The sequence below is a fragment of the Piliocolobus tephrosceles genome, chromosome 13, assembly GCF_002776525.5.
Source record: "Piliocolobus tephrosceles isolate RC106 chromosome 13, ASM277652v3, whole genome shotgun sequence".
Lineage (NCBI taxonomy): Eukaryota > Metazoa > Chordata > Mammalia > Primates > Cercopithecidae > Piliocolobus > Piliocolobus tephrosceles.
Window position 1 is genome coordinate 115,130,790 of NC_045446.1, and position 22,360 is coordinate 115,153,149.

The 22,360-nt window shown below is 39.7% G+C and overlaps 1 protein-coding gene across 1 annotated transcript in view; it reads right to left on the reverse strand.

Annotated features, from left to right (window-relative positions):
- The window catches only part of CDON (cell adhesion associated, oncogene regulated), a 99,325-nt gene that overhangs the window by 12,871 nt on the left and 64,094 nt on the right, over positions 1–22,360 (reverse strand). Inside the window, exons 14-20 of the mRNA XM_023208589.1 lie at positions 19,829–20,032; positions 17,531–17,712; positions 16,944–17,049; positions 12,119–12,241; positions 6,358–6,579; positions 3,605–3,885; positions 851–930 (exon numbers count right to left, since the gene is read on the reverse strand). Of these exons, the coding sequence (XP_023064357.1) occupies positions 851–930; positions 3,605–3,885; positions 6,358–6,579; positions 12,119–12,241; positions 16,944–17,049; positions 17,531–17,712; positions 19,829–20,032 (1,198 nt within the window). The remainder of the gene's footprint in view (positions 1–850; positions 931–3,604; positions 3,886–6,357; positions 6,580–12,118; positions 12,242–16,943; positions 17,050–17,530; positions 17,713–19,828; positions 20,033–22,360) is intronic.

A 22,360-nucleotide genomic window follows, 5' to 3' on the forward strand; every position in this document is an offset into this window, starting at 1 on the left:
TCGATAATAAAATATCTAAACTCCAACCCATACACCAGTTATTTTATGTACCAACTATGATATAATTTTTTTGGTTGTAGAGTTTTATAACTGAGAAGGAAGGACTTTTGACACCATATAATTCAATAACAATATTATGTAAAAGAAAGAACTAAGATTTCTGAAACAACTTTAATACAACAAAAAGCTTGGTAATCCTTTGGGATTAATACAGAGGTAGCAGGAAGGTGTGCTGAATATTCTGTGTGTTAAATGCACTTTGCTCTACATATTTCTATCTTGTTTGAAATATTGTGAGTACACATCACTTTTAAAACTAAAATACAAAATTCAAAGCAAGGTTTTGCTACTTAATTTTCTTAAGATTTTAAGAATTAAAAAAAAAACACACTGGATAATCTGGGAGGAAAATTTCAGTAATATTACTATGAAAAAAACATTACTATATACAGAGGGTTCCCGCCTCCCCCCAGCACTCGGACACACTGTCATTCATCCTCATAACATCCCATAACATAGAGTAGAAAATAAAAGGTGAGAAAAGATAAAGTCTTTATAACAGAGAATTATTCTAATTTAAAATTTCCAAAAACATGAAGACTTATAATAATATTTCCATGACAAACAGACCCTTTAAGATTGTTTCTATATAGCTAAAGACACCAAGGCACAAAAAGATAAAAATTGGAAAGCAGAGGCAAAAAATCAGTAATGGCCTTAAATTTAAGACTGCAAATCCTGAACTTTATATCCTATGTAAAATTCCAAGAACTTCCTTTGCTGAAGGGAAAAATAAAAGGATGCATATGCCTTATTCACAACAGCTTGTGCAGACACACTATTAACATACCTGTTGTTGTTTCGACAATTTCGGCAGTTAACACACTCCAGAGGGTCAATCTGAGGCACGGCCGTGTACATTCCACCACCCTGGACAGGAAGGAAGGTCAGAGAAAAAGAAAAGAAGAAGGAATGCTGAAGGTGCCCACAGACCAGTAGCCAAATAATCACAAATACACATAAGCCATGTCAACCAGAAATGGGCACACGGTATATTCTAACCAAGTCCCAGAGCAACGTCATTGTGAATATCACTGACCCATATTCACAAAGGAATGAATGAGACTTCTGCACTATATTAAACTGTATTCCAAAAACTTCACTGCCAGGTTTTTCTACGTATTTCTGTAATAGACAAAAGCAAATAAATGAAGGGAAAGGTTTAGTCACTTCCCTTCAAATCTAGTGGGCTCAAAATATATTATACGTTATAGCCTCTGTTCATTTTTCCTTTCTCGGCAGTCAGGGAAGAATTTCATGTGATGCCAGTTGGAGAAACGGGGTGTAAAACCTGTGTGGATGATGTCACATGATAAACTCATCTTCATTTTCCTGTAATTATTTCGATGAGGTCTGTTCACTTGACAACGCTGAGTTTTAAAGCACGCTATATTTTTCCAGATGGAGGGGATCTGCGGCCAGCAATGACTTGGAGGGGGCGTGTTAATATTTGGATGTTGCTTTTGGCGGAACTGCCCAGCAATTAAGAAAAATGCCCAGATTAACACATACCTCATTGTAAAATGTTCACTTGACAAATAACGATAGCAAGGTTCTTCAAAAATGAAGTTAAAAATCAAACTAGCCTGATAGAGGCAGAATTCTGCTTTCAGAAGAAAAACAGAACTGAGTTTGATAAAAGGTGGGAGAGGCTGTCACACTGCACCCAAACCCAAAGCAGGCCTTCAAGGTTAGGAAAAGTTCAGGCAATTGTTTTTCCTAGAATACTTTCCATTTCCATTCATTTCATAACAGCAGCCAGAATCTAAGCAAACCAAAAGTGCTGAACACTTCCTTCAGTGTTTCTGATCCAACCAGCAATAGGAATGATTAAGAACGTATCAAGAGAAAAGAACTCTCCTATCCTATATTCCGTCTGAGAGCAAACCTGAAAGGCTCAGAAAATGAACTTCACAACCTGCAGGGTAACGTTGTGGGTTAGGGATTCTCTGAATCCCTAAACATGTTAAAGTTAGTGCAATGATTTTTAGGGTCACTAACACTGTTAAAATTTCTTTATTTTCCCCACCCAGAAAAGTAAGAAATTTAATAGTTTAAAATCACAGGTAACATCTGACATTGTACACCAAATGGGGCGCCTGTTATTTAAATAGAAATTCTTTGTTCAAAAAACCCAAGGTTCTGTGTTCAAACACTAAAGCAAACATTGGCCTTATTTTTTCTTCTTATGGAAACAGTGTGTGCTATTCAAACGTTACTACTCTCTCCTTCAGTTTTCTTGGACAATCGTAGTAGTTTGGACTAGGAATGGTGACCAAAGACGTTCAGAAGTCTGAATACACGCTGTATCTTTCCACACACAACAATGAAATCATTATTCTCTTTTAGTAGTGAGATGCATTAAAGCAAATTAATGTTTCTTCCACAACATACAAAAGCTAGGTCACATAAAAGCCATTCAATTCCTAGCTTTAAAATATGAGTACATATTAGTTTTGTTCTCCAAATAGATTTTAACAAATCTTTAATAAACTGAAGATGGGGAGAGAAAACCTCTAAGCTTCTTCAAATCGTAGCATGCTGTGGGTCACAGTAAATTTATTTGTAATCAGAACAATGCCAAAAACTGAGTGCTTAATTCGATCAATTAAACACCGTATCTATTTGATCAAAAGTAATATAGATGTGCATCCAAACAATGTCATGAATCAAACTTGCTAGTGCAGAGAATCCCAGCATAAGTCTAAAATATGCCAGTCATTCTACTCCCATTTCGAAAATTAAACGGTATCAACTAGTCATCTCTGAAATAAGGTTTTCTTAAGGGATTATCACGCTTTGTGGCTAAAGAATACTAATATTATAAAACGTAAAAAGCTTACCAGCCACAACAACAAAACATATTGGGCAAACACCAACAAAAGAAGCCCATGAAAGGTCAGAAGTCACAACCCGGTGGCCTGCAGAGACGTCTGGCATGGCCTACATGTTTTCAAATTTGAATTAGGTGCCAGCATGTAAAAATCGGTCAATTTCACCTGGATTTACAGAGGTTTTGAAAAATCAGAAAATCTGGCAACACTGGGCCCTCAGCCCATGACAACCGTGTCAAACTGCGACTGCTTCCCGAAGACACAGTCTGTGCTCTCCAGGTGGGCATCACCTCCAACGCTACCATCTCACTCCCACAACGTCCTGATCTGCCTGCCTCTTCTCGGCATTTGCATTTTCAAGACCCTGCTCTCAATAAATCAGATTTAAAGTTATTTGGTCTAGTCTATGTCCAGTGGTATTTCCATGTCATCTAAAGAACAACTTCCAGTCTGTTCATTGCTGGTATTCCACTTTCAGTGTTTAATAATTTTAAAATGAAACTAACCTGATGAATATAACTATTACCTGGCAATAGAAAACAACTTACAAAGACTACTCGGGATCAAAGGGTTGCCAGTGATCGATGCTGTTTCCATTCAAGGGAACCTGTGAGGTTTCTATATTGAACAAAGCCCAGCATGCTGTCCCTGTTCTGGCCCTTGGCACCCTGAGGGACAGAGGGGTTTTTATTTATAGTTAGGTCTCTTACATTCACTAGATGATGAGGATGTTCGAAATCCACATGTGTCCTGGTTAGAGAGTTGGTGTGCCCAGAGTAAAGCCCTCCATTTAGGCTCCCATTCACAATTCCATTGACTCCGTTGGGGACCTTATGGTGAAGGTGGGAATAGCCACTGCTGAGACCGCCATTGGTTAGGAAGCCTCCGTGAACGTTTCCATTTATCTGACTTGCTCCCGAGAGACTGGTGTATTCCACCATCTGCCCATTCATATCTGATCCTTGGTAGAGATACCCTGGTGGGTCGTATTCTGTTAAAAGAGAAGAAAAAAGCCACACACACACACACACACACACACACACACACACACACACACACACAAAATAAGACACTAAAAAGGACAATCTTCTTGCTGAGGTCTTACTGATAAAACCCCTAAGAGACAACAAATAGACTAAAATAAAAACATTTGAAAAATGTTCACTTAAAGCCTACTTGTAAGACATACTTTAATAAAGTTACTGCTATTATTTTCCATAGAGTGTAGAGATAGCTGTGAACTCTGAGTTAATTATGATTCTGTTAACGGAAAGAAAAATTAACTAGGAAGAAATTACTCAAAAGAGAATGAATATATTGGGCAAGCTAAACTATCAGAGTACTGGCAACACTAGGAAAAAGTGCTTAAAATCCTAGATATTATACTTCAAAGTGCTGGAAAAAACGGCATAAAATGACAACAAAAGACTAGCTTTAGGTGGGGTATTTCCAGTAGCAATAAACAACTATGTTAAGTAAAAGGATGGAGCTATAGATACAGTCACTGACCATTCATACAACTCCTTAGTCATTATAACCCATTTGGAAGGTGTGGGGTACCAAAAGCAAAAAGTGATTCTATTTTCTTTTCTTTCTTTTTTGAGATGGAGTTTCGCTTTTGTTGCCCAGGCTGGAGTACAATGGCATGATCTTGGCTCACTGCAACCTCTGCCTCCCGGGTTCAAGCGATTCTCCTGCTTCAGCCTCCCGAGTAGCTGGCACGTGCCACCATGCCCAGCTAATTTTTTGTATTTTTAGTAGAGACGGGGTTTCACCGTGCTAGCCAGGCTGGTCTCGATCTCCTGACCTCATGATCCGCCCGCCTTGGCCTCCCAAAGTGCTGGGATTACAGGCGTGGGCCACTGCGCCTGGCCTTCAATTTTCTTCTATTAAAAGCATATAAATGACTGTCTCGAAACTCTGATTTACAGAGGCACATCTACCAGATATACGTAGAAAAAGTAAAATATCTCTTAGAAACGAAAGTGTCCAAACTGTACAGGATTTGTTGTTGGAGCTTGGATAAAATCTTCGGAGGCAGGAGAGCTCGTCAAGCCTGGATTAGGTGTCCCTCCTTTCCTTAGCTGCCCACATTACTGTGCACTCCTGCCCAGGTGTGTCATCTCAGTACACCTGCTTGTGGTCTCCACTAAACTATAAACTTTGAGAGTGCAGACGTGGTGTTTATTTTATGTACCATTACATCTCCACTGTCCAGAACAGTGCCTGGTATACAGAAGACAATGATTATCTTTTGAATAAATGGCTGAATGAACACCACCATGAGAATCCATTTTTAAACATATTATCAGATCACAAAGTAGGATGACTTTAATCTGATTAATACAGCTCAGATGACCAGATTAATATTTCTCTTTTAATGATTCAACATGTACTCATACAGTTAAAGGCAATGGCATTAAAACCACTTAGAACAACAAATGTTCACCACCCCTTTCAGATTAATCCTTCTCTTTTAATGATTCAACACGCACTCACACAATTAAAGGCAATGGCATTAAAACCACTTAGAAAATCAAATGATCACCACCCCTTTCAGCCTGATGCAGCCACCACCTCTCCCCCTATCTCTTGGACGGCATCATTCAACACAAACAGAGTACCTCCTTCCCCCGGAACTGGTAACTAAAAGGGGAGCATGCGTGAGAACTGGTTAACAGCCACTGGAAGTGCCTGCTGGGGTCGTCCCTCACTTTTCTTTCATTTCCTTATTCTGGAGCCAAAGGGAAAATCAAAAAACTTCCTCCCACCGAAGACTAAACTCTCTGCTTGATTTGATGATCCTATTTTATAATAGCTGAGATAATACGAAAAGGAGGACAGTGCGGTGAAGAGAACTGAAGGAAGAGAAAACAGAAAGGGGGTTCTAGGTTATTTCACTGTTATTTCAAAGCAGAGCCATCGTCGATGTTCAAGCACACGTATTCCTAGATACACTCCAGGGAGAGGATGCCACGCTGGAGCAGTCTTGAGTCCATCAGGCACAGAAACAGGGCTGCATTATCCTCATTGGTTACGTGTCATTCAGTGACAGTGACTTAGAGAAGTTTTCACTCCCTGCTTTCCATCGTGGCTTTTCTATTCCCTGTTGGCAAGCTCTGTACCAGTGCAAAGGTGTTCCTACAGCAATTCCAGAGCTCAGGCTCCTCTTTGGTGGTCCAACAGAGCTGGAGTTTCCCAGCAATAAGTCAGCTATTTACTTAGAGACCTGCTTAGTTTTGGCTTTGGTGTTTATGTCTGCTGGGCAATTTAATTTGATGCTCCACTTACTCTGGCTGACAGCTAGGACAGTTTTAAAGTCATCTCCTCTGAATGAAGAGTATCTCATGTGCTTCATACCATGACACTAATACACAACAGTGTTAGAAATCAATATTTATTCTGACAATATTTGTCCACCCATCTTTAGAAAAAGAGAAGGAAATACTTATGAGTGACTTACTTTGTATGGTATTCTGCTGGCGATTCTTCCACAGGCACATTGCAATGAAAACCATCAGAATGAGGACCATGATGCCCAGCACACAGCCAACGATCAGATATAACATGTCACTGCTTCTGGCAGGGCTGGTTGCAGGCCCCACATTTCCTCCACTTCCCGAAGAATTTGGAGGGGTACTCAAGTCTTTGACAGGATATTCAGAAGCTCCAGGAACACGTTTCACTAGTTGAAATATAAAGGAAAACATGATGTCAGAGTGAATACAGACTCCATGAAATGGTTTACTCTCTGAAGGAGGTCTGGTTAGGAATGCAAGCCAGTCTGTTTACTCTTGTTACTGAGATGATCTGACCACCAATGAGTCACAAAGAGGGCTCCAAAGTTTAAAAACCTGATGTGCCAAAGTTTTACTCTACAAACTTTAGAGAAATCCTAAGAGCAGAGAAACATATGCACTTGGTCTAATCCAAACTGCTATATGATTATCTGCTTAACTGTACTTGGAGAAGACTCCCAAATAGTTGAAATGAAAGTGTTTCCACTTAGGCCGGGCACGGTGGCTCACGCCTGTAATCCCAGCATTTTGGGAGGCCAAGGCGAGCAACTGTCTGAGCTCAGGAGTTTGCGACCGGCCTGAGCAACACGGTGGTTTAAACCCTGTGTCTACTAAAAATACAAAAATTAGCCAGGCATGGCTGCGGGTGCCCGTAATCCCAGCTACTGGGGAGGCTGAGGCAGGAGAACTGCTTGAAACCGGGAGGCAGAAGTTGCAGTGAGCCAAGATCGTGCCACTGCACTCCAACCTGGGCAACAGAGCGAGACTCCATCTCAAAGGAAAAAAAAAGTATTTCCACTTACGGATGGAACACAAACTCCTTTCTGTCAGATATATTTTGAGCTAAACAAGACTCAGAATTATATATTTTATGCTTCTACCATGTATATAAAAATCACTACCAATAATAGAAATTACGGCTTTGGGTTACTAGAACAATGACATTCCAAAATCTCACACATAGTATTAAGCATTCCAAAAACAAAGCCTTTGGAGCCCATGTAGATGCAGTACTCTTACCCGGTTCATCGGTATTCTGGGTAATAGCAATAACAAAAACTAGTAACAGGTGGGACTCAAACCTCATTCTCTCATCCCCAAATCATATGTTCTTAAGTCTCTACATGTCACAGAAAAGCAGCAGAGCAAAGTGGTTGGCAGCCAGTCTCCGGAAGCACACAGCCTATGTTTATACCTCACCTCCACCTATCATTAGCTGTATGACTTTTACCTCCAAAACCTCAGTTTTTATTTATTTTTTATTTTTATTTTTGAGACAAAGTCTCGCCCTGTTGCCCAGGCTGGAGTGCAATGGCATGATCTCGGCTCACTGTAGCCTCTGTCTCCCAGGTTCTAGCGATTCTCCCACCTCAGCCTCCCAGGTAGCTGGGATTACAGGCACCTGCCACCACGCCTGGATATTTTTTTATATTTTTAGTAGAGACAAGTTTTCATCATATTGGCCAGGGTGGTCTCAAACTCCTGACCTCAAGTGGTCTACCCACTTTGGCCTCTCAAAGTGCTAGGATTACAGGCGTAAGCCACTGTGCCCAGCCAGTTTTTACATTTTGAAACGGGGATATTAATAAGAGCTTTATCAATTATCTAATGGTAATGAAGGGTAAATGAGTTAAGCCATGGAAAGCACTTAGAGCCTGGCTCAGGGTGGTGGTCAATCGGTTCTGCTGTTATTATTGGTTATTATACTGAATTTCCTGTTACGGTGCCAACAAACCACAGAAGCAAAGCAGCTTTTTAAAAATCTACTCAGCTAAACAGACACAGATGAGACAAAATGCTCATCATCACACTGCTCATCAGAGAAATGCAAATCCAAACTACAGTGAGACACCATCTCACACCAGTTACAATGGTGAGCATTAAAAAGTCAGGAAACAAAAGGTGCTGGAGAGGATGTGGAGAAATAGGAACGCTTTTACACTGTTGGTGGGACTGTAAACTGGTTCAACATTGTGGAAGACAGTGTGGCAATTCCTCAAGGATCTAGAACTAGAAATACCATTTGACCCAGCGATCCCATTACTGAGTATATATGCAAAGGATTATAAAGCATGCTACTATAAAGACACATGCACACGTATGTTTATTGTGGTACTATTCATAATAGCAAAGACTTGGAACCAACCCAAATGTCCATCAATGACAGACTGGATTAAGAAAATGTGGCACATATACACCATGGAATACTATGCAGCCATAAAAAAGGATGAGTTCATGTCATTTGTAGCAACACGGATGAAGCTGGAAACCATCATTCTGAGCAAAACCAAACACCGCATGTTCTCACTCATAGGTGGGAACTGAACAATGAGAACCCTTAGACACAGGGCGGCGAACATCACACACTGGGGCTTGTCATGGGGTGGGGGGATGGGGGAGGGATAGCATTAGGAGAAATACCTAATGTAAATGATGAGTTAATGGGTGCAGCACACCAACACGGCACATGTACACATATGTAACAAACTTGCACATTGTGCATATGTACCCTAGAACTTAAAGTATAATAAAAAAAAAAAAAAAGAGAAAAAACCAGGAAAAAAATAAAAAATAAAAATCTACTTAGCTGGGCGCAGTGGCTCATGCCTGTAATCCCAGCACTTTGGGAGGCAAAGCTGGGCAGATAACGAGGTCAGGAGATCGAGACCATCCTGGCTAACACGGTGAAACCCCGTCTCTCCTAATAATACAAAAAATTAACCAGGCTTGGTGGCACGTGCCTGTAGTCCCAGCTACTCGGGAGGCAGAAGAATCACCTGAACCCAGGAGACAGAGATTGCAGTGAGCCGAGATCACGCCACTGCACTCCAGCCTGGGTGACTCCGTCTCAAAAAAAAAAAAAAAAAAAAAAAATCTATTCAACAAACAACATTAAATTGGGGTTCAATTTTCTAGCAGCATCAACCACACCAAACAGAGCTGGGAATGAGAAAAGAAGTCATCTTTCAAGAGAAGGTGTTCTCTCTTATTTAAAGCTGGATGAATACTTGGCAGAGATGCTAAAGGAAATTTCTACTTGAGGTGGTATGTTAGATTATACAATTCTATGTCCTGGCCGACCCTAAAGAAAACAAAAGAGTTTCTGAGGCACAATGGATGTTCCATATCATATATTAAAGATCATGATTACTCATAGGGAAGTCGGTCAGGTTTAATCACTCTTTATTTATTCTTAATTCATTTGTAATTCTATCAAGCTTCATGATCTGGTTTCCAACCCCTTGCTAAAGTTAAAAACTGGGGACAGATGGCTTGCATTGAAGGGTGAGTGAGATCCATCAGCACTGATAGGAAGAGACAGCTAACAGCCTGAAATAAGAAAGGTGAGATGAAAAACAGAGAGAGAAACCAAAGAACTAAAAGAAACATCACAGCAGTCTCTGATCTTCAGTGGGAAGGGAAAACAGCCAGCCTTCAGCGCCTCTGTCATCCCTGAAAACCTTCCTCAATTACTCAAGATAAAACCATCATTGTTCACAAGAACCTAGAGTCATTTTTTAAAGGTTGAAGTATACATGAGATCTTCCATCTAAACAGGCTGGGAATTATGTAATACATAATTACATAAAAGTCAATCAACATGAATAGTTAACGTTTCAAAGAAGCTTTTTGTTTTTCACTGATCTGAAAGTCTGTAGGTAGAACCTTTTCATTCCCTACTGATGTCAGAAAATGAGGCATACTATTGTACTCACAGCTATACTATTATACTACTATAAATAACAGTTATAATGTTTTATGTTTCGTCTGGCTAGATTCTTAAATGTCCTGGGGACAGAGATGATAAATTTCATTTTTATTTAACTTTACTCCAAGTATCCCAGGAACACATCACAGTGTCTGGTACAAAAAGGCACTCAAATATATGCTAAACAAATGAAATTCAAGGTAAGTCTAAAGCGATGTGGATATATGTTTAAGTATGGACTTAAGATGTGAGTATTGCAGCAGAGACACACATGATTTAGAATTTAAAAGCCAGAACTAAGCCTTGGCTTATCATTCAATCTTTTGGAGCCTCCATTTCCTCATTTTTTAAAAATCTACTTTTTCATGTCCTCATTTTTAAAAAGGAATAATAAGATCACCTGTAGAGGCACTGATGGCTGCCCAGCTCACTCAACAGCCTTCTTTACCAAGTTATCAGAGCTCCAATTTTGGTTGGGTGTCTACCGCAACCCCACAGAACTCTGGGATAAGTCTGGTCGATGGTTTGGGGGCAGTGTGTGGCTGAATTGTGACTAATGAGACTTGTGGGAAGATCTAGTAGAGGCCTTTGGGGGAAATTTTCCTTGTTCTTGACAACAAACACTGTCAGACATTATAACACCTTAAAGGTGATGCCCAGAACTGTGGCGAGCTAACAGCAGTGCTAGTCTTAGGGTCAAGCTGGCAATGGGAACATGGCAAACAGGAAAGACAGAAAACAATGAACTTTTTTTTTTTTTTTTTTTGAGACAAGGTCTCACTCTCTTGCCCAAACTGGAGTGCAGTGGTCCAATCTTGGCTCACTGCCACCTCTATCTTCCAGGCTCAAGCGATTCTCCTGCCTCAGCCTCCTGAATTAAACAACCTTGGAATTAGTTACCTACTTCTGGGCTGCTTATTTTTGGGATAACACATTTCCTCACCGTTGAAGCCTACTGAGAGGAGATTTTTGTGTTCCTTGCAGTTGACAGTATCCTCAAAGTTGTTGTGAAGATTAACTGAGACTGTGGACAAGAGTGTTTTTGCTCGTAAACATCTACATGAGCTATTTCTATTATTCCCCTGTGGTATCTTCTCTTCTTAAAGATAGCAACACTCGTGCCTATGCAGGCAGAGTTGAGAATGTTCAATTTAGAATTAGCAACTGCTAATTCTAAACTTTACTACACTTAATTAAACAAGTAGATAGAAGTTACATTATCTGTCACTCAAGAAACCACTTTAAACATATGTTGCACTTCTTAATATTCTTAAACTTTTGTTAGTATTCTCATTTTCACAGTAATCTAGAAAGTAGTCAACAAATATTTCTATCATCTTGTAAAGAAAAAGGGAAGGGTTCATGACCAGCCTGGGCAACACAGTGAGACGCCGTCTCTAAAAAAAATAAAATAAAATAAAAATAAAGAAAAGGGAAGGGAGGTGATTTACTTAAGAGTCATACAGAAATTAACGAACAGGATTAATGATTATGTAAACTATTTTTTAGACAAGTATTCGAGCCCACATGTTATACATTTGTCTGGACAGTGTAAGTGTATGCACCTAGAAAATGGTCCAAAGCAGAAATTTCCTTAGGCAAATATATCAATAGTCATGGCTGGGTGTGGTGGCTCATGCCTGTAATCCCAGCAGTTTGGGAAGCCCAGGCAGGTGGGTCACCTGAGGCCAGGAGTTCGAGACCAGCTTGGCCAACATGGTGAAACTCCATCTCTACTAAAATTATAGAAATTAGCTAGGCATGGTGGTGCGCACCTGCAGTCCCAGCTACTTGGTAGGCTGAGGCAGGAGAATCGCTTGAACCCAGGAGGCGGAGGTTGCAGCAAGCTGAGATTGTACCACTGCACTCTAGCCTGGGTGACAGAGTGGGACCGTGTCTCAAAACAAAACAAAACCCAGAATATATCAATAGTCAGAAGCAGTAATCCAGGGTTGGAATTCTATCACTGTCCAAGGAAAAAGCAAAACTTCTCCCACCTTTAGTCTCGCAGATCATCACATTGCTAAATTCACTTTCTCCTCCTTCGTTGAAGCATTGCATTTTAATGTCATAGGAGGTTTCTGGCTGCAGGTGGCCAATCATGTGCCACTGCTTTGAACCTAAAAGGAAAAATAAAAGGCTTTACACATCATACAGCCTAAATGATAATATCAATATAATTAGTTAATGTTTTCAGGATGAGGCTGGAGCAGCATCCACCACCATCTAGTAGTTTGTGCAATAAAAATGTCCTTAACAGTAAGTATTTGACTAATGCACCACAGATAAACAGCATTTCTATTACATGGCATGAAAAAAAGGTAAAGAGAAGAGATAAGCTGACTTAAAACTATATCTGTGTGTTGGCAATAATACTTGTTTCACTAAAAATAATTAGTGGGGAATCTTTCATAAAATACATGTTAATTTTATGCATAGGAAAGAAACCTCCAGTCCTTTCATCCCCATCTTAACCCAACAAGTCAATCCACTATGTTCCTGCACCAAAAAGCTACAGTACAATCGGGACCAGCAAATGGTGCACTACCCAGAGCAACTGACCAGTTACAAGAATGGCCCGAGCAAAGCTCTCAATTCCATTGTCATGGATGCAACATGAACTGACACATGACCGAATGCCCGAATAAACTGCTGAGAATCACCAAAAAGCAAAATCTACTATGGGAAACTCTTGGCTGCCACGCCCACTCCTGTTTTTCTTTTGAGTCAAGATCTCCAAACCACACAAGTATCTCTAGTAGAATGATTCTGTTATCCGTGGCACACAGCCAACATTTCATTTAGAAACACTCCTAAACTGAACACTCCAGTAGAAATCACTCTTCATTTTGACTTCCATGTGTCAAAATGGAAGTCACATTGACCGGTGACAATCTTTCATAAGCAGGGACACTTTTGCCAGATTAAATTAACTCTTCAAGCGCCCTTAATCCCGTGTAGAACATCTCTTCAGACTGTCTCCACTGTTTCTTAGAAACTCAAGCATACCCCCAACTGATTTAAGAATTAATTAAAGGGGGAGAAAAAAAGCAAAACAAAACCACACATGCAAGTTAAATCTACTTGGCTGACAGGACCAATATCACCAGACTCCTTTCTAACTCAACACAGACAAAAATATTTCAATCTGGAAGTACAAGCCTCTTTCCAGGTCCACAGTACAACACCTTTCACTTGTACAGACCCACGGTTTCGAAGGAAGAAAATCTGCTTGTTTTAGGATCGTCTCTGAAAGGCTCCAAAGTGAGGAGTTCTATGCCCCATTTACAAATGTAAAAAGGATCCCCCAAAAGATACTGACTCAAAAACTGGTTGAAAATGGAATAGATCTGTCTCTAAAATCCAAAGGCTTTCCAAAAAACTTCTTTTTTTCCTCTAGCCTTGGGTCTTTCCCAACCTGGCCCTACACTCACCTACACTACAAACATTCTCTTGAATAATTACTACACTAGATTTGAAGTTTTCCTTTCATAGCATTCAAAAAAATGGAATTAACCTAGGCTTCGGCGGGGGAGGGATTGCACTGGGAGTTATACCTGATGTAAATGACGAGTTGATGGGTGCTGACGAGTTGATGGGTGCAGCACACCAACATGGCACAAGTACACATATGTAACAAACCTGCACGTTATGCACATGTACCCTAGAACTTAAAGTATAATTTAAAAAAATAATAATAAAATAATGGGTTATAAGATGTTAAAAAAAAAAAAAAACTAGGCTTCGGATATGTTACTAATAAAGAGAAAAATCGTTAAAATGATACATATCTTGTTAGATTAATATTCCATTGTTATAGTTATTCTTCCACTGGCTAAAATTACAGGAAATAACAGCAAAGAGAAAGAATTTTACTGATCAGTGATGAATAAGACAACTAAGTACATCATTAGGTTTAAAACCGACCAACCAGCACATATCCTTGGATTAACAGGCAATTATTTTCCCAAAGGATATTTTAGAAAACGTAAGGATTTACCTCAGGGAGAAACCAAAGCACAGACTTAAAGATCAGAATGACTGATACTTTATTTGGAATTAACTTTAAAAGATAAAAATGTTCAATACCAAAACACTGGTGTGCTGGACACATTTATAGTTTATCTACACATGTGGAACCTAATTCAGAAAACAGGATAGCTTAATTGTCCTTCTCTTACTGTATCCTTTTACAATTTGGCTTTTGTTTTCAAAAGTTTAAATGTTGGGTCAACTCACATAAGTAATCTAAAACTTAAAAAAAAAACAACTTTAAGTACAAAGGATGAATACTTTTGTTCCTGCTTTTTGGAGAACAGACCAATAGTTTCCAACTGCCACAAAAAGAATTTCAAATGCATAAACTTGAAAATATAGAATAAGCAAATTATACAGCATAGTGAAGTCCACTTAAACATCTAACTGCTCAGTATATTACATTTATAAACAAGTGCTCTGTGATCCTAAGGCAAAACTCACATTTGCAGACACTACTAGATATAAAAGCTTCTTTAAATCTTTCCAAGTTCCATGCTCAATATGCATATTTCAGAAGTTTATAAAAGCTCAAAGATTTGACTAGAGGATATAGTTTTAAAACTGTTTATTAGTGAATATTTCTAGAACACAGAACCAAGAAGGGTGATGATGAGAGAGAAAAACAGAGAGACAGAGACAGATACTCATTTTATTTAGAACTATTTTATGGCAAATGTTTAGCCTCTGTCAAAAAATTTTAAAAATAAAATTCTGACATCCCTACTGCCCTAAAGTCAATGAAATAAAAGGAAGACCTAGATAGGCCCAAAATGGAGAGCAAGCACTATCAGGTTGGTGCAAAAGTAATTGCGGTCTTTGTCATTAAAAGTAATGGCAAAGACCGCAATTACTTTTTACTTTTGCACCAACCTAAATATTATGCTTCCTTTTCTTTTTTAAAATAGCTTTTTTACTGATGTAAAGTATGCATACAGAAAAGTCCACATAACTGTACCGCTCAATGAATGTTCACAAACTGGATATGCCCATGGCACCCATACCTAAGTCAACAAAGAGAACACAGGAAAGCCCCCACCCCAAACATCCCCTCATGTCCCTTCCAGGCTCTTCTTTTCCGTGAGACAGCTACTATGGTGAATCCTAAGAGCACAGAATAGTTTTGCCACTAAAAGTTATGGCAGAAAAGAAAGAATCATTCCCTCATTCAAAAAATATTTACTGAGCACCTACTATGTGCCGAGCATTAAGAATTGGATCATAAATTTCTCATTATAGTACAAAGTCATTCCACTGGATAAATATGAAAAGGACTGCTGCAATATTTTAAGAAATGTGATCCAGCATAGTTAATTTATTAGAACACAAACTATATGCAGTATTTGATGTCAAGAAGTCACATGGAAAATAACCTTGGCCTATGGCAATTTTTTGACATAATTCACTAGGACATTTCTTATTTCAAAGAATCAGAATCTTGAAGTGAAAAAAAGAACTTGGAAGAAACCTTCCTCCAAAGACAAGAATCCCTTCCAAGATATCACTGAGAAGTGGGCATTCAGGTTCTGCTGAGCACTTCCAGCATTAAGGAGTTGACGACTTTGTGCGGGAACCTATGTTAGGAATGCTCTGTTAGAAAGTTCTTTCTTACACTGCTTTCTTGCAACTTCCCCTCCCCCAACTACTCAGCTCCTCTTCCACGTAACAGTCCTTAAATACTTGAAGGCAGCAATCAGGTTGCTTCTGCTAGTCTTTTTCAACCCGAATATTGTTCGACATTCCCTTGTTCTTTTTGGACTCCATTCATACGTTAATTCAATACTGGCCACCTCACCACTGTAGGTTCTGCAGACATAGCAGTGGGAGAAAAGGTCCCGTGCTCACCAGGGAGTTAACATCTAGTAGAGGAGACAGACTTTAAGCAAACAGTTTCAAATACACACACACACACACACACACACACACACCATGTACTTAAACTTTGATACCTGCTATGAAATAAACATAAAGGGTATGGTTAGAAACTACGGCAAGGTACCCTCTCATGTAAATGAGAGGAAGTTACCTGAGAGGAAGTTACGGGGAAGATCCGACTCCCCGTAACTTGACTGTCAAACATTTTGAAAAGTGGGACAATTTTTCTGTGCACACAACTAGGTAAAGGCAACAGGAACTACCCTGTGCCAAGGTCCTGAGGCAAAAATGTCTCAGTGCACACAAGGAAACTGAAAGAAGGGCCGGAAAGGGAGAGGTGCAAGAGACGTGGTGTAGACAGCGGCCAGCCAGGTCAGGTGGCGCCTTCAGGCCATAGGCAAAATTGTGGATTCCATTTAAACGCAGTTAAAAAAGCAGTTTCAACATCCTTCACCATCTTCTTAGCTGTTTTCTTTCTTTTCTACATGCATTCCAATTTCTCAGCATCTCTACAAGCGAGCAAGATGCTTAAGACGTGATCTTTCTAGGACAGACTCCAGTGAAAATGAGTGAGATACTATTTTTTAAAAGTAGCTGAACATTGCAATGGATTTTTAAACTCAGGTCACTGTTCATTTAAATGAAACAGAAATCAAAATGTTCTTTCAGATGAACTACTACTGATTAATCATATTTCCCCCAAATGTTTGTACAAGTTTCTGCAACCAAAATATAAGGTACAGCATATATTAAATGGGAAAAGGTGGCTTTCTTTGGGACAAATTCAACAGCAATAACACATACACCATTCCACTTCGTACTGTCTTAACTTGGGATGATGCATTTTATATTCATAAACCTTCCTTCTCCAAAGCTCCTTTACAGGGACTCCAGCAGGCCAGGTGGACTTACCTTCTACAACATCCCTCTTGTAATCACTGTCATTGTCACTATCTGTTGGTCGGTAATAGATATAAAATCCTTGGATGGGAGTGTTATTGTTACTTGATGGAATGTACTAAAAAACAGAAGCAAAGACTTGTCAAAGAGAAAAATAAACATAACTTTCTCATTCATTAAAGTTTCTTTATCTACTTGGTCACATTTTTCTAGTTTTGTTTTGCAAACATACCAATAATGGCCATTTTAAATTTACTTCAAAGGTATTAAAAGCATTTAGCTTATTGCAAAGTTAAACAGAAATAAGGCAGTACATTTCCCTGGGTTCAAAAGCATAAAAGCACATTTGGTTCAAAATGAATAAATCACGATGGCAATGAAGTTAACATTTGGATAAGAGCTGAGGAAACAATAATTTTCCTTTTAACCCTGCCCCTCCTCAAAATATGTGCTCTTATTTAGACAAACACTGGTGCCCTTGCATGTCCCCTCAATTAAAGTTCAAAATTTGCTGTTTACTGTATTGTGTCATGAGAATATTAAATTGACTGTTAACATGACCAAACCAGAAGATCTCATTGCAGAAGACGTTTACTGACCGTCCACTTTAGCATGATCTGAGTATCGCTGACAGCCTCTGTGTACGCAATGTGGGGTCCAGTCACTGGACGGTTGGAAAAGCGACTGGGGAACCCAGCCACCTGATAAGGGCGAGATGCTGAACTCCGAAAACTCTCACCATAATGGTTGATGGCAATGACCCTAAATTTGTATGTTGAACCTTTGAGGGAAAACAAAAACAAACAAACAACAACAACAACAAAACATAACTAAGAAAAGCTGTAATAAGACAACGAAAGGCAGAATAGTCAAAATATGGCAACTGTGCTTAAGTACCTATCTATAATAAAGTATCTAAAGCCCGTATGGTAAATAGATTTCAACCCAATCGACAATTTCAATCAACTGGGAGTGGCTGCTCCACGCATTGTGTTCAAGATCCCAAGACCTTCTTAGGAGTCACCAAGAAAGAGGGTTGCAACAGATGAATGACATCTCAGGGAAGAAGCAGGTAGAGAAGAGGAAAGAGGACATGTGCTCTTTTCACCATCCTGTTCTAAGTCATACCCGTCAATGACAGTGTTAGTTGAACTATCTGTCCCCAAAACTAGGTTCTTTTCACTTCAAAAGAAACAACTGAAGCACGGTTTAATCCAGTGAATACACGCGTAAAGAGGCACTGTGTGGGCGGCCGCCGGTGTCACTCTGGCTTCACTGTTAACAGGGTAAGAGGGAGCAGATTTAACTACTGGGGAAGGAATTATTTGAATTAGATATTAAGAACTTAAAAAAATGCTGAGGACTGTGAATTTCTGAAAATCTGAACCTAATGACTAAATTAAAATCCTAAAGCAGTTTCCCGATAGCTCAAACATAATTACTGAGCTTCTGAAGACAGTGTTTTCAATCTATGGAATGTTTCTTAGCTTCACCCACATTTAAAACTGATGCTTCTCCCAACTATACCTACATGACCCTATGCTGCGCATGGTGCTTGTTTTAACAGCCATAGGCATTTGCTACCAACGTTCATTTAAAAGTCCAGAAAAAAATTGCCATGAAACCTAAACGAATAAAAGTACAGAAAGTTGATTTATGCTTTTTGTCTTTTATGGTTTAATTTCTCTCATATAGCCTCAAGATTCTTGTGGGGAGGGGCGGGTTCCTCTGCTGAAACAAAACTTAAAGAACAAACGCATGTTCATCACTGACTCATGTCCACGACACGAAGCACTGAGTATTACAACTGTGCTGAAATTCAGCAGATCAAGTAATTTTTGTCAAATAACAAGCAATTTTCCTCTCAAAGTATTCAGTCATAGCAAAACACACACACATATAAGATGTACACCACAGTATTTCTAACTCCAAATAAACAGAAATACTCTAAAGCTCAGAAATAAATAAAGAATAGCTAAGTGGATTATGGTATATTTATTTATATGAAAGGTAAATCTCTACTAAAAGTTGAGTTTGTGAAGAATTTTTAATGATACAGGAAAACATATATGATAAAATATGGGGAACATGGGGTAACAAAACAATATTTATGGCATGATCCTGCGGTGGCTCATGCCTATAATCGCAGCACTTTGGGAGGCTGAGGCGGGCAGATCACCTGAGGTCAGGAGTTCGAGACCAGCCTGACTAGCACAGTGACACCCCATCTCTACTAAAAATACAAAAATTAGCTGGGCGTAGTGGCGGGCGCCTGTAATCCCAGCTACTCGGGAGGCTGAGGCAGGAGAATCACCTGAACATGGGAGGTGGAGGTTGCAATGAGCCAAGATCGTGCCATTGTATTCCAGCCTGGGCGACAGAGCAAGGCTCCGTCTCAAAAAAAAAAAAAAAAAAAGAGAGAGAGACAAAAGGCTACGAAAAAATACGACAATGATTATCTTTGAATGGGTGGATTTTAGGTGACTTATTCTCTTCTTTATATTTTCTTTATTTACACATTTTTATACAATAAGCACGAATAACAATCAGAAAAAAATATAAGACTACTAAAAATTTCCATCTGCCAGGTACTATGACTCATACCTGCAATCCTGGCATTTTAGCAGGAGACTGAGGGTGGCAAATTGCAAGAGCACAGGAGTTCAAGATCAGCCTGGGCAACATGGCAAAACCCTATCTGTACAAAAAATACAAAAATGAGCCAGGCACGGTGGTGAGTGCCTGTAGTCTCAGCTACTTGGGAGGCTGAGGTAAGCCATGATTATGCCACCGCACCCCAGCCGGGGCCAATAGAGTGAGACCCCATCTCAAAATATATAAATGTATGTATCTAAAGTTCACACCGATGGTAAAAGGGAATGTTTGAATATTACTACCTGGTTCTAAACTACGAACTTCCACTGAAAGTTTGGAAGGAGGGATGTCTTCAGCTGCCACCAGCCAATCGCTGGTCCTCATCCGTTTGTATTCGACTTTGAAGGCGGTGATTGGAGAACCCCCATTTGCCCGTGGAATCCAAGTGACGTAGACCGACGTCTCTGACGCAGTGGAGATGGTAGGCCGATCTGGTGCCTCTGGAACTGAACACAGAAACGTTCATTTCAATAACCCACCATGTCAGAGGCAAGAATTACATGGATAAATGAAAAGGATAAGTTCCAAACTTCCTCTTATTAAACGTTCTTCACCAAACGTTTTGCCAGAGTTTATAACATTTACAGCTATCTTCCCCTCCCCTGTGAAACGCTAATGGGAATACAGGAAATAAAAGAAAGAGAAAGTAAAATAATCTACAAATTTGATAATTAGCTCTGAAAAACTGAAAGCTAACAAGTACGATCATTTTGACCATGCTATTCGGATTCATGGCTAAAATAATATGTAAGTACTGTTTGATGCTTCAAGTTTGACTGTGGTTAAAATTTATAATAAACTTTCACCATTACGTGTTATCTTATTTATATGTTTTTCTGCATCTATCCAAGCTACACAAAATGCATTCAGCAACCTACTAATTCTAATACTATTACACCTTATTATCTTAATACACCTCATGGCTATAGGAAGGTTACTCCAAAATACAGACTACAAGTTGGCAGAGATAAAATCAATACTGTTAATAAAGGGGAGAGAGAATGCTGCTCAGGATGAATACAGGAAGACAGGATATGTCGTTAAATCAAAGTGCTAGCAGAAAACATGATCCACGTGAACATGTAGAAAGGGGGGTCAGGGAACTAGGGTCTAGCAGTTTTCACTTATAAACTGCCGAGGAAAGGGGATGCCCTGACACACAAAGTAGATGGTCTAGACCCTGCAGGAGGTGAAAACATGAGGAATAAGCTCATCAGCCGCTGAAACCATGTATCTAACTCTTCTTGATGACCAAGGGATATGGCTTGGATACTTATTCCCTCCAAATCTCCTGTTGAAAAGTGATCCTCAGTGTTGGAGGTGGGGCCCGGCGGGAGGTGTTTGTGTCATGGGGGCAGTTCCTTCATGATGGCCTGGTGCCCTCCCCTACATGGTAGTAGGTGAGTTTTCACTCTGTTGATTCACAGGAGAGCTGGTGATTCAAAAGCATGTGGCGTCTCTCTTGCTCCCGTTCTCACTATGTGATGTGCCTGCTCTCGCTCCACCTCCCACCATGACTGTAACCTGAGGCCTCACCGGAAGCCAAGTGATGCTGGTGCCGTGCTTGCATAGCCTTCAGAACCATGAGCCAAATAAACCTCTTTTCTTTATAAATTACCCAGCCTCAGGTATTCCTTTATAGCAACACAAACAGACCAACACGACAAGCAACCTTGTGGTTGTAAGTGGCTTCCCACTGGGTTCCTACAAGGAAAGAATGCGGATAGAAGTAATCCAGTCTATATGACAGTGACATTGCAAACTTGTAATTGCCATTCTGGTATGCCTTGATCATCTGTGAATTGTGTAGACATGAGCTGGTTTTCAAGAAACCAGTGATCTTCCGACATGCTGCCAATCAAGTTTCTAGAGCTGGAACGTGGAGGGCCAACTCTGGGCCACGGTGGCAGCAGTTACTTTGGGAAAGCCAATAGGGAGCCCCACCTCTAGCCTATGCCATGCTCCTCAACCTAGCAACACCCTTCCACCTCAACATGTCTTCAACCCACCATACAAATACATTAGAGAGAAGAAAATAAAGTTCAATGTGGTATTTGTATGGAGAAAACTGTAGCATTTTAAAAAACAAATTGCTTAAGGGATAAAAGAGGACTATATTCAAAGCAGGCAATGCTGAGTGATACTTACTGTATTCCTTTCAAGGTAGAAAGCAATGAAAACAGAATGAATAGAATGGTTAGTGACTCTTTTTTAATACTAGGAAACCAAACGACTTCCTTATGTTGACTCATCTGAAATCAAAATTCACCAAACACCACAGATCAAACAGGAAAAATAAAGTTATTGGGGAAAATGTCTCTACAGAAAAGAATATCTTCAATATCTAAAAGAAATAGCATGTGACTGTTAACAAGGTATAAAAGAAAGACGGCACTTGGAGTTAGACATGGACTTGAATAGCAAGCAGTTCCTCCACTTTCTGGATGATCTGAGGCATCGTGCATAACCTCCTCATGTGTCACTTTCCTAATCTGTAAAACAGATATGGAAATCTGTTCCTCATTAGGTTGTTATGAATATTAAATAAATCATTTCTTACGGTTATCTCTTCTTGGACAACTCCAAACTCATGATTTCCAAAACTGAATCCATAATCTTCACCTAAAAACTCTTATTACTTATCTTGGTAAATGGTCTTCTGGCGCCCATGCCCAATCCATCATCTTTCTCCTTCTCATTCAGTGTGGATTCCATTCCCCTAATCTCTCATACAGGTCCTCCTCCTCCTCCATCCACATGTCACTCGCCTTATT